The sequence below is a fragment of the Epinephelus moara genome, chromosome 17 (genome assembly GCF_006386435.1).
Source record: "Epinephelus moara isolate mb chromosome 17, YSFRI_EMoa_1.0, whole genome shotgun sequence".
Lineage (NCBI taxonomy): Eukaryota > Metazoa > Chordata > Actinopteri > Perciformes > Serranidae > Epinephelus > Epinephelus moara.
Window position 1 is genome coordinate 21283227 of NC_065522.1, and position 18485 is coordinate 21301711.

Here is an 18485-nt window from a genome sequence, read left to right on the forward strand (position 1 = left end):
TTTTGCTCTGAAAATGTCGCCGTGCAACCTTTTTCTGTGGACGATAAACGAGGTGCAGGTGTTGTTCCGTTTACGAGGAAATACAGTGAGTGCTGGACAGAGCAGCGAGTGACAACAACCCCACCCACATTTAAGGGTACTGTTTGTGGTGGAAATGGTTAACGGACCTAGGGTCAAGGTACCATGTCTGAAGGGTCACTTCAGTTTAAACTGTTTAAAAAAAAAAAAAAGCTAAACAAAGTCAGACTAATTCAGTTATAATCTTTCTATCTTGGACCGTAACACAGCTTTACAAAAAAATGCTGAAGAAACTCTTTTTTTGGGGGGCATTTTTAGCCTTTATTTGACAGAACAGACAAGCGTGAAGGGGGGAGAGAGAGAGAGGGAGTGACATGCAGCAAAGGGCCACAAGCTGGAGTCGAACCCGGGCCGCTGCGGCAACAGCCTTGTACATGGGGCGCCTGCTCTACCACTAAGCCACCGACGCCCCAATGCTGAAGAAACTCTTTAAATCATACTCACATTTTACTGACATCCAACTCTCTGGTGACGTCCATCTCTTCCGACTTTGTGGTGAATCTTTTCCTTTACATTTTTAAAAGCCTTCATCTGACTTTGACACTGCAGAGATAGTCAGCTCCCTTCCAGTAACATTTGGGATGTGTCTGTCATTTTTATAGAAATCCACAATATAGTGAACGTGTTCTGTCCTCAATTTGTAGCCAAGAGTGACAGAATCTCCCTCAGTAACAGGATGGACAGGGCTCACCAGGATAATATCACTGTCTGTAAAAAGATTAAAAAATACAAAGATTTGGTCGCAGAGATCAGCTGGTGCAGCTTAAACAAGCTGATGAAACATTATGAAAATAAATGTTTGAATTAATTTTACAGCTGCATGCAGTATGAAAATAAATGTTTGAATTAATTTTACAGCTGCATGCAGTAACTGAGAAATCCCTGTCTTACTGTAAATGTATCTTTCTGTCATCAAATGCTGGACCTTTAAACCAGTCCTTTCATTTCAGCTGCTGGTGACTGGGGATGTGACTTTTTAGCAAAAATTTTGACTGTTTTGGAAATTACATTCAGAAAATGCCAATTTACCCGAGCAGCCAACCTTCATCAGACTGGAAAATATGGCACTATGGTGATGTACATGGTTAAAATTACAGCTATAATAATATTTTAATGTATTCAAACATTAACATTCATTATTATTGGTATTTGTTGGCAGCCAATGTGGATTTTGTGGCAGTGTGCTACAGACTAGTAGAGCTTCAAAACTCTGGTACTTCAAGTATAAAATTAATGTTAGATGATTATTGTTATAAAGATGTCAATGAGCAATAAAATCCATCTGACAATATCTTGGATAATATTAAGAAATGATACTTGAATGAACCAAAGCTGATGAGCTCTTTTAAAGGTCATCAAGTTTCACTCATTTTGAAAATCAGTTTGTATAATGTTAGTCACCTTCAGATTTTCAAAACTATGTAACAGAATGTTAAAATACTTCAGAAACAAAATCTTTTAAATGAATTAAGACTCACACTGTATAGTGATGTTGACTGCATTGGTGAACTGTCCTGTTTCAGACTCACACCAGTAGACTCCACTCTGCCAGTGACTGTTCATGTTGCATCTGGATCCAGTCATGTTCCCCCAGGAAGAAGTAGAAGAGGAGGAAGAAGAAGAAGAAGAAGAAGAAGAAGAAGACGAAGAAGACGAAGAAGAAGACGAAGAACAGTGTCTCGGGTAGTCATCTTCAGAAAACCTGCTCACTCTCCACTCAGCAGAGTTTCCCTCACATCTCAGTGACACAGGCTCTCTGCTGAAGTGTTGCATTCTGTCAGGACTCACTGTGAGAGACGCTGCTGAATGAGAATCTAAAAACACATAAAAAGCAGACAAAGCATTAAAAAAAACTAAAAAGGCCATAAAGTCAACAATCATTTGATTTCCTTGTTGGTTTTAATCTGTTTAAATGCTGGAGTATAGACACAAAGGATCACACCAATACAGGTATATAATAAAATTTAAAATTCCACCATGGAAACAACCCTTCAGGTTTAATGTGAATTTAATCATTTTGACAGTTGAGGCTGAAACAATTCTTAGTCATGCACCAGTGTAACACAGTGCATGTTATGCCATTAGTGCAAACGTGACGTGTGCAAATTGTGAAGGAACGTGCAGTTCATAGACTGCACAAATACGTGCATACAGTACATTACTGATCTCTGGGTACAAAATTTCAGTGTGAATCCCAAAAAAAGAAGAGAGGAAAAAGAGAGCAAACATAAAACGTGAGTATATAACTGATGCCTAAAATGCATTTTGGAGAGAATTGTTGGATGTTAATTTACCACGTATTAACTTAAACATTTAACTAATAGTAAGGAATATTAATCCTTAGATAAAATACAACCATTGTACTGTTAAGTGAAATTTAAAGCATTTTTAAAAACATTATGGTTTGTGACTTGACATGTAATGCAGAAGCCTTACAAGATTGGGTTATGGATTTCCAAAGTCAAAGGTTTGAACAAACGTAGACAACAATATTATGTGTCAGGATGTTTGGAGAACTAAACTATTGACCTGATGCTGGTGTGAGGGAAAGGTCACAACAAGTGCATTTAAAAAAAACTCAAACTAAACCTACCTCCAGACCAGACACACTTAGGTTCAATGTAATGAGTATAATACACTGGATCTCCTCTTCCAGCTCTGCACACATATCCTTCTGTGTGTGTCTGTCCATCAACAATGTAGGAATCCTGTTCAGTCCCATTGATGCTGCCAGGTATCAGCTCATAGCTGTAGGAGTTGTCTGACAGTTTGGGAACAGCCTTATACCAGAAGAACCTCCATCCTGCAGATGGATGTTCAACACTGCAGTTCAGAGTTACTGAGGCTCCAGGACTCAGCCATAATGGAGACACAGTGAGGACAGGCTGAGGTTTATCTGTTGGAAAGTGATTTCACAGAATGAAAAAAATGTTTTGATGTATTGTTGGTGGATTACATGCACTGATTGTATCATAATTCAAATGTCAAGGTGCACTGTCTTAAGATATAGATACCAAAATAACTTTTTTTCACATTCAGCAAAATAAAAAAAAATGACAACTGATGACATGTGACTTACAATCAGATACTCTCCATGTGAAAGCATCACTCCACTCTGTTGAAGACTTTTCATGTTTCAGTGTGCCCACACACCTGTAGTCTCCGTTGTATGATGACGAAGCATATCTAATCATGTTTTCCTTTTGTTTTTCAGGTCTGTATGAGCTGGATGTCGTCCACTCATACTCCCACTCAGCGTCTCCTCCATCCTCAAGTTCACATGTAAGTGCGATCGTCTCCAGATAGTATATCTCAGGCCAGTTGGGTCGCAGGGTCACAACAGCTCTGTTTGTAACTGTTCACGATCAAGAGGCCACAAATACACAGATTAGAAAAGATTAAACATCAAACTCATTTTAGTGTTAGCCTTAATCCTCATTCAGAAATATTAATAATATATATTATTTTCTGCATTTTATATTCCATGTCATATTACCGACTGGATCACTGTACTCTGTGTAGTAAAGTGGATCTCCTCTTCCTCCTCTGCACCAGTAGAGTCCTCCCTGTGAGACACTGATTGTTTCATTTGAGAGGAAGACATCATCTTTTGTGGTCAGAGGTTCAGAGGTTTTATTGCCTCTGTACCAGAAGTATTTCCAACCAGATGATGATGATGATGATGATGATGATGATGATGGGCTCACAGAGCAGGTCAGTGTCACACTGCCCCCTGATGGAAAGTATCTGCTCAGTCTGGCCTTTGGTTGTGCTGTTTAATTTAGACAAAGACATAAAAGTGGTCATTATTTCCCTGTGAATCAGTCCAGTTTGAAAGATAATTAAAATGAATAACATAATCTCATCCAGCATTCTTGGTGGTGCTACAACTTACTGTAGAAAATTATATCAAATTATTTTGATCACCTTTTTAAATCAGTAATATATTATTTAAGTATCGTAAACTGATGGAAATCAGTTGCAACAATGCTTCTGTTAAACATTTATTAACCACTAAAGCTGTTGGTTAAATTAACCTAACATGGATTAAAGTGAGCACAAACACACTTCTAAGAATGAACGACAATTTAAACACAGCTTTCTCTTTTTCCTTTTGTTAAGTGTCCACTGTCTCTAAGATAATGCAGAGGAATCATCACTCCACTTCACTCTGGAAATGCTAAAGTACATGCCTGCTGCTCTTTAAATTTTGAGACTCTAGTATGAAAACTACTTACGTTCCATTTTGAGTTTTACTGGTTCAGATTCTTCGTCCTCAAATTTACACATGTAAGAGCTCCCATCTGAAATGACTTGAACTGTGTTTTCTGAAGACATCGCTGACTGATGGTTTGTGTCTGTTTCAATAGGTGATCCGTCTTTGTAGAAAACAGCATTCTTCTCCTTTGTCTGAGTACGATGTCGACAGCGCAGGGTCACTGATTCTCCTTCAAACACAGTGGATGCAGGACTTTCCAGGATCACATCTCTGTCTGTGGAACACAGGTCATACCTTTTTTAGTAAATCAGCTCAATTAAAAAAAAAAAAAAGTCTTAAAAAGTATGACTGAATTTAAAGCTACACTTGGAAACTTTCATGAAAATACTTTGGTGTCATATTTGCTGAAATGATCACAATGTTCTAAAACAAGTACATGAGACAGATAATCTGAGAAATAACTCATGTCCCTGCTCCTCTTTCTACTGTCACTAATGGCAATTGCTAGAGTCGGACCACAGAGTGGCAGAAACCACCAATCAGAGAAGTTTCTAACACAGCTGTAAATTATGCCAATCACTATATGAACCTAGGGCTGGGCGATACAACAACTATACAATATATCAATTTATTTTCAAGCAAGATAAAAATTAAGACAACACTGTTTATATCGATAAAGGGTCAAGTCATGTTACATGACACATACCAGTGTGTGTCTCTCCTCTCTCACACTCTCGGCACAGCTCCGCCCCACTCACACACTCACAAGGTCTCCAGCAACACTTTTTAGAGCCGTAACCTGCCATGAACCTACCCAGAAATTTAACTACACGGTGCGGCGACGCAGACCTCCTGTCTATTATTGTAAGCTGAAACCATTTCCCTCAGTAGAAACAAAGCTTCTATTTACTCTTATTTCACAGATAAGAAACAATAAATTGTGAAGACAATAAAGCCTCCACAAAAATACAATAAATTGTGAAGACAATAAAGCCTCCACAAAAATAGCATTTTAAGTTTTCTGTGTGATTTATCCTGACTTCATATGAGCAGAGGAAATCTCCGCTCATTGCTCGGCTAATTTATACAATGTAAAATGCCATAGGCTTGTGCTAATAATGTTAGCATGTTTAGTATAAGACAGTTGTTTTGTCAGTGAACCTTGTGAGCTGTTATGGAGCCGAATTTTGTTACAGTTCCCTTGTTAAATGTTGTTGACCCTGGTTTCATATGAATAGAGGATAAAAGTCTGCTAGCTGCTAGGCTATGTTATACAATGTTAAATGCCATAGACTTGTGCTAATAACGTTAGCATGTTGTATTTGTGGGGAAAATGTGTCCAGATAAAGACAAGTGTTTGTCTGTGAATGCTGTGAGTTATAGTGAAGCTGATTTGTGTACTTGTGTTTGACATTGTCTCTATTAAGCCATGTTTAATGTGTGTTTAATGTGTGTTTTGAATCAACTAAACTTTACAGCACTTCACAGAAACCCCGCTGCCGGACTAGTGTTTTGGAGGTGCAACTGTTGTGCAGCTGCAAATTTTCAAACGGGAATAAAATCCCTGTGTTTGCATTTTATTTTGATCACAGTCTGTTTTTACAAAAGTGCTTGTAGCTTTGACTTGCAAATGTTGTTGGGATGGGTAGGTAGATAAGTAGATGGAGAGATAGATCGATGAGGCTACTTTTTATACAAATATTTCTATTTAGCTTTTCCAGCAAGCCTCCTCACTCCTAGCTTCTCAAGATGCATTTTAGGAATTGGGACACCCTGCGAGATGGAACATGAAGATTGATTTCCAGGTCACAAAGCAAAGGGCCGAGGAGGCACAAAATCCGTAAATGGGAAATGCCTACGTCGTTAAGTGTTTTATCTCCACTTTAAGGTTTCTGAATGTAAAACTAGTTTATAAACAAGATTAATATTTATACAGTATGTATTAGCACTATGTCAAACAGGGTGATCATATCAACATGGCTGATAAAAATAAATAAATATATAAATAAATGCTTAAAGTGAACTTGGTCATGGTGGTAAAACGTATCACTTACCTGATACAGTTAGAGAAACTTTATTACTTTCTTTTCTTGAATATGGTGAGCGCTCGGGATCACCAACGCACTGGTATTCACCACTGTGGCCTGTATATGGCAATTGTACTGTAGATCTCTTAACTGAGCCATAGCGGAGAAATTCGTGATGATCCCTCTCGGTTTTATAATACCAGTCAGTTTCTTCTCCTTCTCTCATGTCACATATGAAGGTAACAGACTCTCTGGTAAATAAAGTGGACCAGTTTGGTTCAATGGTCAGCACAGCATCTAGAAACCAACATAAGCATTGTGTTTTCTTTATTGTATTAATTAAACACTGCCGAAACAGAACACACAGAAAATGGTGAAAAGTGATGCAGTTGTTGAATATTTGTCTCCAGTGAATATATAAACAAGAAGAAGTATAATTACCTTGAGCATGTCCACAGTAGAGGAGTATATTCAGTGCTGAGATAAAAATTGGAACTTCATCAGACATTATCAAACTTACAGGAATGATCATTTTTTTCATTAATGGCGACAATTCTTCAAACAAAGTCACTGNACATTTAAATTTCCTTCCTGATATAGATATGATCATCCTGTGGGCTACTGCTGCCTCTCAAAGGGTCAATAATTCTTTGTGCTACTATGACGCCTGCTGTATAAAATAGTTCAAGTCAAGAAGAATGAATGAATAATGAATGAATAAACTGCCTACCTGTCTACAGCGTACAGTTTCAAGTGGACAGCTGACATTACAGGTGTCATACTCACGTCTTTAATCCATGGGTTCTCTCACCACGCTGGAAAAAATGTTCATTCTTCAAAAAATGTTCATTCTTTAGCTCAAATCAAAAAGTTGAACAGCAGTACTGCAGAGAAAAGTATTCCATCGCTCTAGTACAGAAACTTTAAATGTCCTCCCTTTATGGTGAAATTCTGGTTTCAACTTTGGTCACGACATCACCCACAGGAAGTGAAGGCACTCAAGCAGAACAGAAATAGTCTCATCATTAGAAGCGAACATGACGAGAGCTGAAGCCCTGCCCCCTCTGACAGTTACTGTGTGCCAATAGCTAGGACTCATGTGAGACATTGTTTATGCTTCAAATAACAAAAACTGATTTGTCCTGTTTAAGATAATTGTTCAAATTGTACTCTCTAGTATAGCAGCAGATGTACGTTTAGTTCAAAGGGGAACACCCCTTAATTAATAACTCCAATATGTTACTTCCAAGGCCTAGGAAAGTTCAATGAATATTTGTGAACATGAGCTACTCTCTCTCATAATTTTGTTTGATTGAATATTACTTAAAAAGTTATTTTTTTTATAGTGTAGATTTCTGTGTTTCCCTGGCACAAAGAGGGGGAATAAATAACAACAAAAACAAAATAAACAGCAATATAAAAACACTGATATTGGCTACTGAATAAATTGTCATTTTAAATATAGGCCTACAACTTCAAAGTCGGTGCATCCCGACAATAAATAAAGGCAAAAATTACCAAAAAAAGCCTTTGATGCTGTGATTCAGTGAGGCCAAATCAAACAATACAAATAAATTAATAACAATAAACCATAATTTTGGAGAAAGAAGAAACTGGCAGCACAAATTTTACAACACATCAAAAGACAAAATAACCATGTCAGTAATGAACACAGCTCTCTGTATGTCTGTACTATGGTGCAACCTCATTAAGAGTTATTGCCACATCTGTGAGATGGAAGTGTGTTATACAGAAATGACACACAATACTTATTGATATCCATGTACTAAATATGAAAAACTTAATTAGAAATATGCCATGAGTTAAAAAAGTCATATGAGTTTAAAAGGCCATAGATGTGTATAAGATTTAACAATTTAAAACTCTAGTGACACCCAGTGGTAGTAAGTAGTAACTGCCCATGGTGACTTGGATAAATTGAGCTGCTGACCTGTTGTCACCTCCAGTATAATGATAGAACACATTTCAATACAAACTTTGAGCATGACTGTTGTAAAGGACTGACCTGCAGTTCCTATTTTCACATCAGAGTAAAGACAGCTCTCCTCTGGTTCATGGCGTTTCCCTGTTAAGATGATCNTGTCACCTCCAGTATAATGATAGAACACATTTCAATACAAACTTTGAGCATGCTGTTGTAAACGACTGACCTGCAGTTCCTATTTTCACATCAGAGTAAAGACAGCTCTCCTCTGGTTCATGGCGTTTCCCTGTTAAGATGATCACATTAATCCATTAAATAAAATATTTCACTTCAGGACAAAACATAAACTATATTCTAGTTATTCTGTGTATCTGGAGTACTCACCCTTCCTTCCAAAGTTTTTAAGGTCAATCGATGAATAGGTGACATTCTGGGATTCAGCCGTATCTAAAAAATACAAAAAAATACAAATATGACTGATAGTTCAGAGGGAACACCCTATTGTTTCCATGATTATGCTACATTGTAAACGACTTTTCATGACAGAAAGAATGAGATCACGGATATAAGCAGCCAAAATGAGTTTCCTCAGTGGGGTGGCTGGGCTCAGCCTTAGAGATAGGGTGAGGAGCACAGACATCCGGAGGGAGCTCGGAGTAGATAGGGTGAGGAGCACAGACATCCGGAGGGAGCTCGGAGTAGTAGTCAGTTGAGTGGGGTTTGGGGATCTGATCAGAATGCTTCCTGGGCGCATCCCATTGGTAGGAATCTTGAATCTTGAAATCTTTAAAATGCACACATAGACCCACAGGAGCATATAGAAAGACAAATAGTTTACAGAGCAGATATATTTATGCTGTAACAGACCCAGAAAATTCAATATAATAATAAGTAACACGTCATTTACTGTATAATAAGCGTCAAATTTGTTCAAGCATCAAAGTCACATTTAACTGCAACAGGATGCAGGGCAATTTTTCGCTTTACGGTTCTTAGCTTGACCTTAATTCTGGTGGGTAATGTGACACAAAAACAGAAGATACATGTCAGGACTCGTGCAACACAGCCTCATTAAACTGTAATAGCTTTAACTAATGTTTTCCATCATTTTGTAATTGTCCAATTCCAGGCTTTTCTGTGGCCGCTGGGCTGAAAGCTAAAATATACCACAGTACACTCAGTGGTATCTCATCATGAAGATACTTTTGTTTGTTCTGTGTCTGATATCTGCCTTTACCTTAATGCGATATAGGTGAACTGAATTTGAATAAATGGAGCCACACAGCAACATGTCTTTGCTGAGCAGATGTCTCAGTAACTCTAGATAATCCGCAGATCACAGAACAGTTTTAGTTGGAACTCTTTTAACCAAAGAAATAGTTCCTGAAAACCAACACCAAGTCCACTTTATGGCTTTTGCCAAGATTGACAGTGCCAGAAGGCTAATATGGTATCTTTATCCAGTTCAGATGTCCAGTTAAAAAAATAATAAATAAATAAATAAATTAGCTTTAAACTTTATTGATGCACAGAATGCTAAAAAAAATAATATTGAAAACGAAAAATATCAAATCCATGAAGGTGAAAATAAAACATGAACATGTATATTAAAATAATTTTTAACGATTAATTGATTTATCTAACTCTATAAAAGATGCTGACTTTAAAGCTGCACTATCAGAAGCTCAAATATACTTGTGCTGCTCTTTGGAATAGCTTGGATTCACAGTTTCATACAAAAAAATAAAAGACAAAATGACTGTACAAAATAAAGATAACGCAGTGCATTAACATTAAATGAGAATAAGCATCAGTAGTCTTGTGCTCGTGCTCAGACTAATTAAATCCACAAGTTAAGCACAGACGCTTCCAGTCGCCTCTCTGTCAACGTGTTGGTGGTGCTTTTTGTGGTGGGCTTTGGACGATGATGGCGTGTGGCTGCGAGTCTCTCATCAGGATGATGAGCATCAGCTGACCAGTCTGTGAACTCTCCACTGCTAGCTAGCTGTTAGCTAGCCAGGTCAAGGTTCTCAAATGTAAACATCATTAAACAATGAGGAAAAGATGGAGAATGAGCGTCAGCCAAACTAGCATCCTGCTAGCCATCGTACAGATGCTGGAAATAAACTGGACAACCTCTGTGCTGCATCAGTTTTCAACAGGATATCAGGATGTTCACCAAAACTTGGCTGATCCCTGACAGCGCCATTTCACCAGGTGACTCTTATTCTGTACACCAATTGTGACGGAGCAGAGGACTCAGGCAAGAGAAGTAGAGGAGGCGTGTGTTCCATGGTAAACAAGGACTGGTGTGTCAGTGGGACTGTGAGCTGCTGTCCCGATCCTGTTGTGGATCATTGCCGACTGTGCTGGGGAGGAGTGACCATGCGGCTGTCTTGTTGAGGCCAGGATGTGTAGACGGTGAAATTATTCCACAACCAGAAACCATGGATTACCAGAACCATCCGGAAACATGCACAATTATAAAGCAGCAGCCAACAATGTAAGAAGACGCAAAAAGGACTAAATTACAGTGCACAAGGTAAAGAAGCTGATGGGATCACGTTTCACTGGAGACGTACTTTGAATAATCCCATGTGACAGATAATTTTTGAATGGAATGATGTGATTTTTTTGTGATATACCAACAAATTAACTGCACAAAATACTGAGCATGTGTAATATGTGGATAGCAGTGTGCCCACAATAATTTTCTAAAATACTTGAGAGCATTTTTATACAGGCGGCACGGTGGCGCAGTGGTTGGCCCTGTTGCCTCACAGCAAAAATGTTCCAGGGTGGAGGGTTTGAACCTGAGGTGGGGGAGCCCTTCTGTGTGGAGTTTGCATGTTCTCCCCGTGTCAGCGTGGGTTTTCTCCGGGTGCTCTGGTTTCCTCCCACAGTCCAATTACATGCAGGTTAACTGGTGACTCTAAATTGTCCGTAGGTGTGAATGTGAGTGTGAATGGTTGTCTGTCTCTATGTGTCAGCCCTGTGATTGTCTGGTGACCTGTCCAGGGTGCACCCTGCCTCTCGCCCAATGTCAGCTGGGATAGGCTCCAGCCCCACCGCGACCACCAATAGGATAAAAAAAATATGGAATTGAAGAATGACCTCTCCTTACAGACCTGGAAGAGAAGCAAAACAACAAAACAAATCATTATTCAAGATGCAATAGTGCTCTCTGACATATTAATCTGACTTATATCCATTTAACAATCTGCTGAATAATCATTTAAGTGTGCACATCATGTGGTGCATTATTACCAAGAGCAGTTCCTGGTTTAACTTCAGAATAAACAGCTTCATCAGTTGCTGGGGCAGTTGATTTTCCTATAAATGGAGAGGTTCAGTTTAATTAATAATATGTACAATATGTAGCGTAATAATATGTTTATACAGAATTTACTCATATTCAAACAGTTCTTAAACCATGCATACATGTAAAACGTAAATTAAATGTACATTACTAATAAGAAGCTTAATAAGAAATAAAGAGAATAGATAATATAAACATCTATGACTTTAAACAGACTAAACTCATACTGCATACTGTACATTGCTCTCTGCACAAGACCAACATGCTGGACAATAACAACTGAAGGTGAAAGCAGACTTTCTCACCTTTGTTTTTCTTGGCTTTACCTTTGTTGTGCTGGGTGACTTGGGCATACGTCACATTGTTATCTAAAACACAAGCTAGATTTCAGGATTTGTTTGCTCAGCTGACATATTCTGTGCCGTACAGCTAAATGGATGAATGGACAGGTAGAATGGAAATAAAAGAAATGTGTGGGGGTTTTTTCAGTTAATGTATCTTTTGTTTTTTAGCTGGCCTTCTTTAAGTTTGGTCTGGTTCAAAACCCTTTAGTGCTGGGGTGACCTCTAGCTCACTAAGTAGATTGTGCACCCCAAACAGGCCGAGTCCTTTGCAGCGGCATCAGTTTTGCACAAGCTAAAAAGCAAGGCTTGAAATTAGCAGCCAAAAACTTAAATCACTAAGCAGGTGCAAGAAGAATACAATGACTGTTTGGCAAATGGGCTCTGGGAATCTCACTCCCGGGACCCAGGGAACAATAGAAAACTTGTTAAGCATGAACAGAGATCTTCCTCAGGACACCTTCGGGATGAAATGATGCAGTAAAGTCACTATCAACACCTCAGAGGAAGCACCCAATTCTTTCCATAACATTACATCGTGGACAACTAATCATGACCGAAAAAATTAGATTGCGGATACAAGCAGCCAAAATGAGTTTCCTCTGAAGGGTGGCAGGGCTCAGCCTTAGAGATAAGGTAAGGAGCTCGGAGTAGAGCTGCTGCTCCTTTGCGTTTAAAGGGGTCATCTGATCAGGATGCCTCCTGGGCGCCTCCAGTTAGAGGTGTTTCGGCATGTTCCACTAGTAAGAGGCCCCGGGGCAGACCCAGAACATGTATCTCATCTGGCCTGCTAACACTTTGGGGGGGAGGAGGAGGAGCTGTAAAGCGTCGCTGGGGAGAGGGACGTCGTCGTCTGGGGTGCTTTGCTTGGCCTACTGCCCCAGCGACCCACCCTGGGAGAAAATGTATGTAGGGACAGATAATCCATGTTAAAACCAGCGAGAGATGAGCAACAGCTCACGGAGGTTGCACTGAGTTATACTGTGATACGTTCGAGTTCAATTCAGTAAAAACGAGTATGGGACGAAGGTAAGTTTTAATATTCTCATGATATGTTGATTGTAATCTTGTAAAATGTAGTTTTGTCATTTAAAACTTGAAAAGAACATGAAATTTGTTATTTGCAAAGTAATATAAAATAGATATTACAGAGAGAATTATGATATATATTACACATATATTTTTGTTTTTCAAAAACATACATTTTTCATATAAAAGGTTATGTCAATGGTTGTGTCATAATTTTGTTTGATTGAATATTACTTCAAAAGTTATTTTTTTATAGTGTAGATTTCTGTGTTTCCCTGGCACAAAGAGGGGGAATAAATAACAACAAAAACAAAATAAACAGCAACATAAAAACACTGATATTGGCTACTGAATAAATTGTCATTTTAAATATAAGCCTACAACTTCAAAGTCGGTGCATCCCGACAATAAATAAAGGCAAAAATGACCAAAAAAATTCTTTGATGCTGTGATTCAGTAAGGCCAAATCAAACAATACAAATAAAATAATAACAATAAACCATAATTTTGGAGAAAGAAGAAACTGGCAGCACAAATCTTTCATCACATCAAAAGACAAAATAACCATGTCAGTAATGAACACAGCTCTCTGTATGTCTGTACTATGGTGCAACCTCATTAAGAAAAAAAAGGAGAAGGTGGAGGAGGAATTTCCATGTTGAATCCACAGTATTTCATAATGTGTAACAGCACAATTCAGTTATTGCCACATCTGTGAGATGGAAGTGTGTTATACAGAAATGACACACAATATTTATTGATATTCATGTACTAAATATTAAAAACTTAATTAGAAATATGCCAGAGTTTAAAAGGCCATAGATGTGTATAAGATTTAACAATTTAAAACTCTGGTGACACCCAGTGGTAGTAAGTAGTAACTACCCATGGTGACTTGGATAAATTGAGCTGCTGACCTGTTGTCACCTCCAGTATAATGATAGAACACATTTCAATACAAACTTTGAGCATGACTGTTGTAAACGACTGACCTGCAGTTCCTATTTTCACATCAGAGTAAAGACAACTCTCCTCTGGTTCATGGCGTTTCCCTGTTAAGATGATCACATTAATCCATTAAATAAAATATTTCACTTCAGGACAAAACATAAACTACATTCTAGTTATTCTGTGTATCTGGAGTACTCACCCTTCCTTCCAAAGTTTTTAAGTTCAATCGATGAATAGGTGACATTCTGGGATTCAGCTGTATCTAAAAAATACAAAAAAAATACAAATACGATTGATAGTTCAGAGGGAACACCCTATTGTTTCCATGATTATGCTACATTGTAAACGACTTTTCATGACAGAAAGAATGAGATCACGGATATAAGCAGCCGAAATGAGTTTCCTCAGTGGGGTGGCTGGGCTCAGCCTTAGAGATAGGGTGAGGAGCACAGACATCAGGAAGGAGCTCGGAGTAGTAGTCAGTTGAGTGGGTTTGGGCATCTGATCAGGATGCTTCCTGGGCACCTCCCGTTAGAGGTGTTCCGGGCGCATCCCATTGGTAGGAGGCCCCGGGGCAGACCCAGAACACATATCTCGTCTGGAGTACTAACCCTTCTTTCCAGAGTTTTTAAGTTCAATCAATGAATAGGTGACAACCTGAGATTCAGCTGTGTCTGAAAAAGAAACCTTTTTTTTAGTTCTGCATCAGTCACTCACAATTAATCCCCTGAAAAGCCATTTTGCACAAGTGTGATGCAAAAATCGGCATGACAGCTATTCACACCAGGCCGGTGTGAATTATCTGCAGAGCCCTAAAAAAAAAAAAACCTCCACCCCCCCCAAAAAAAATTCAGACAGAAAATGTTATCTCGAAAACAAATGCCCGTTACTGTCCATAAAGAAACATGAGTACCTTGTTCCTCTGGGGGGGGGTTAGCCCTCACTAACATCCTCATATCACTGCTGTATGGAACACTATATAATCCCAACCAGGGAAGATGAACTGTTTTGATTGTTTCAGTCGTCCAATTACATTATTCCACACAAAATAAGCAGTGGGCTTCGGGTTGTTTCGGACAATGACCACAATATAACGTCAGCAAGCACATAACAGCTACATTAGCATCTTCATCTTACCCTGGTTGAAGCCAAGAACAAAGTAAGAAGACATTCTCTATTTTGGCAGCAAGCTAGCTCTCACCTGAAGGTCTGACATCATTGGGAACAAAGGATTTCACTGGTCAAACATCTTTTTGCTGGCAAACTGCTGAAATTGAGATCTGTCTGAATAGTTTTTGTCCCCACTCATTGTGACAAAGATCAGTTTTTGTAAATTTCCATGCAAATTCTATAGACAAAAATCCATGCTTGGTGTGAAAGAGCTTTAAATCATGCAGTTACTGCATTTCTTACTGCCACTGGGACAACTCTATGTCTAAGTAAATGGTATAATCTTCTTATATTTAGATTTCAATTCTAGTGTGATTTGCTCTGAGTATGAACTGGATTATCTCGTGCTCACTATAAAAAGCTGTCAAGACTTAATTCAGGTAAGTGTCACTTTCCTTGACTTAATCAACAATTGGATCTTATTTGGGTTGATGTTATATCATCTAGAAACAAGAATTCAAATACAAATCTTATTTGAGTAATTTGATCTTGTTTTGATAATTCTTGTAGTTGGACATCCCGACTTATTCAAAGAAATATTATCAGTGAAAAATCAAAGTGCACCAGCAGCCAAATTTTAAGCAAAAGAAAAGCTCATGTCTAAAATGTTTTCACCTCAATATGATAGGGCATTTTTGCAGTGTTACTAAATAACATGACAAAGAGTGCAAAGCATCAACCGGGCATCCAAATTCCCCAGATCCAAATCTGATCGAGCATCCGTGGGACATGCCAGTACCCCACCTCACAACTGACAGGTCTCGAAGGATCCGCCGCCAACGCCCCAGTGCCAGACTCCAAAGCCCCCCCTAGAGGTCCCATGTCCATGCCTTGACATGTCAGAGCCAAGTCCGATCCAGAAAGGCCCCACTGTAGATTGGGGTACGTCTGGGGTACCGGCACGCCCCACGAATACTCAATCAGATTGGGATCTGGGGAATTTGGAGGCCAGGTCGATGTGTTGAACTCTCTGTCACGTTCTTTTGGTCACTCCTGACCAGTTTTTGCAGTGAGGCAATGTTGCCACTGGGGGGGTATACTAGGTCCACAGCGGTGTTTGGGTGCGTGCTGCGTGTCAAGTGGTATCCACATGAATGTCAGGAGCCAAAGTTTCCCAGCAGAACACTGCATTGTAACAAGATGATCAATGTTTTTCACGTCACCTGCCAGTGGTTTTAATGTTTTGACTGATCAGTGTTTGCTGTACCATTTTCAGTGTCTTCAGACCCTTTAATTGATTCATAGAGATGAGCGTCTATTTTCATTGCATGATACTATAATTAAACATCCTTAAATGTTTTTAAAATGTGTGTATCAAATCAAGATTTGCCCTTACCACGGAGAGGAGAGGGATCTTCATTCTGTTGAGCCTCATTCTGGTTGACCATGTGACCTGTAGCAAAGCCCCGATTGGTGCTCTCAGACTGGACTGGCCTACAACATGCAGATAATAAATGTACAGAGGAACATGGCATGTATTTCCTGTTATAATCAAAATAAGATAATGTTGTACCAACCTGATAAAGCATGAATCTGTAAATAAAGACATTTGTTGTTAGATGGTTTTGTATTTTAAGTTGTCATACTGCCATTCTGTCATGAGATCACAACCCAATTGCAAGAAAATATGTTGGCATTGTATGTTTCTGAAAACCACACATTACATCTGTATGTTATTATGTAGCAGATACATTAAAACTTTACGTATCTTACAATGCTGTGGTTGATGTGTGGTTTTAGGGTAGGGTACGGTAAGAAAAGATCAGGTTTGGCTTAAATTACCCATGTTCGGTGGCACAAAAGCAGCTGGAAACATGGCCTTGGGTCGCCAAAAAACACCCATGTTTAAGCATAACCAACCATTGTTCATCGCCGACAGAGGTCTGCAGCTTGGCAGCCATCTCACTTTAGAAATGTTGATCTGATTCATGTGAAACATACAAATGTAATGTATCTTTGGTTTGCAGAAATGTACAATGCCAACATTTTCTTCTGGCGACTGGGCTGGATCAGAATACATCTGTGTATTTGAACAATTAAATCATAACTCATGTAATAAAGGTCTCACCTTTGGACCGTCTGTAGCGATACAAAAGGAGCAGAAGAATAACAAGTACAATTCCAAAAACCAGCCCAATAATCATCGGTACAGGAGATGAAGAGCTTTCAGGCCTGGAGGCTCCTGTAATAAATAAAAACTGTTAATAAATGTAAACAGCAGCTTCTGAATGTACATACATTTTGATAAAGATGAGTCATGTCACATGACGCCAAAGTAAAGACTAAACATACATTTACAAATCCAGAAGTATAAACACACATGCACATACAACATTAATGTCAATGTCATTCACATTTTGATCTACAAGTAAACACATACAGCATTATATATACAAGAAACAGAATACAGTGTGAACTTATCCATTCACAGTAACTCAAGACTATCACAACAACTGATGCAGACTTTCTTCAGCTCAAAATGAACTGAATCCAACAGGTGGAATCAGTGAAAGTGCAGCACTTGTTTTACTCCTACTCACCCTTAACTGACATCCAACTCTGTGCTGACACTCCTATTGAGTATTTACACTTGTAAAAGCCTTCATCTGACTTTGACACTGCAGAGATATTTAGCTCCCTTCTGGTATCATTTTGAATGAGTTTGTCATTTCGATAGAAAAACACCTTGGAAGCAAATGTTTGGCTTCTTATTCTGCAGCTAAGACTAACAGAATCTCCCTCGGTCACAGGACGGACAGGGCTCACCAGGATAATATCTTTACCTGTAAAACAGACACAGAATGAGGATAAACAACAGGTGTCATTCATTAACATGAAAACTCCCCCTACAGTGTATTTTGACATTTTTATATTTCATATTTTTCTCAGTCATTTCCTGATGATGTTGATTAACAACAATGTTCACCAAATATCTGTTGACAAATAATTTTGTGCTGAAAACAAGTACATGACATATGACTATAGTAAAAGCTAGTGACGGCTAAATGAGGCCTCATGAACCACTGTCTTTCTGGAGCCACTAGATGGCGTTGTCTGTTCAACAAAGGTTTGAAAGCACACTTTATTGCAAGTCCTTCAGCCTTTATCTTTAAACCAAGGGCGCCATCTGGTGGGGTCAGAAAATAAAGAAAGTGGTTCACGAGGCTTCATTTGGCCATCATTAGTAAAAGCTGCATAATGGGATGTTTAAATTACTTAAAAGAAAGAAAATGTATCAAAACCATACTTGATATAGTGATGTTGACTGCGTTGCTGAACTCTCCTGATCCAGACTCACACCAGTACACTGCATTACTGGGCTGGTAACGCTCTATGCTGCATGTGGATCCAGTCATTGTCCCCCAGTTTTGACAGAATAATATGTTGCCAGATTCAGTTAACTTCT

The 18485-nt window shown here is 38.8% G+C and overlaps 2 protein-coding genes across 10 annotated transcripts in view; both read right to left on the minus strand.

The window, feature by feature from the left end:
* LOC126404179 (Fc receptor-like protein 5) overlaps positions 1-18485 on the minus strand; it is a 147154-nt gene that overhangs the window by 78155 nt on the left and 50514 nt on the right. For 7 of the 9 annotated variants that reach the window (XM_050067221.1, XM_050067216.1, XM_050067219.1 and 4 more), the window contains one exon: positions 2672-2974. In XM_050067221.1, the coding sequence (XP_049923178.1) occupies positions 2672-2974 (303 nt within the window). Of the gene's footprint in view, positions 1-2671; positions 2975-3157; positions 3434-3574; positions 3851-4316; positions 4572-6351; positions 6615-18485 lie in introns of those variants that run through there. The other 2 variants (XM_050067223.1, XM_050067224.1) reach the window with 2 other exon arrangements.
* LOC126404188 (uncharacterized) lies at positions 9756-18479 on the minus strand. Its single transcript, XM_050067242.1, has 10 exons — positions 18327-18479; positions 17620-17862; positions 17148-17261; positions 16597-16612; positions 16416-16513; positions 14109-14171; positions 13951-14010; positions 11894-11956; positions 11537-11602; positions 9756-11397 (listed from the first exon to the last, which is right to left on the minus strand). Exons 1-10 carry the CDS (start codon positions 18433-18435, stop codon positions 11390-11392), a joined length of 840 nt encoding a protein of 279 aa, XP_049923199.1. The 5' UTR covers positions 18436-18479; the 3' UTR covers positions 9756-11389.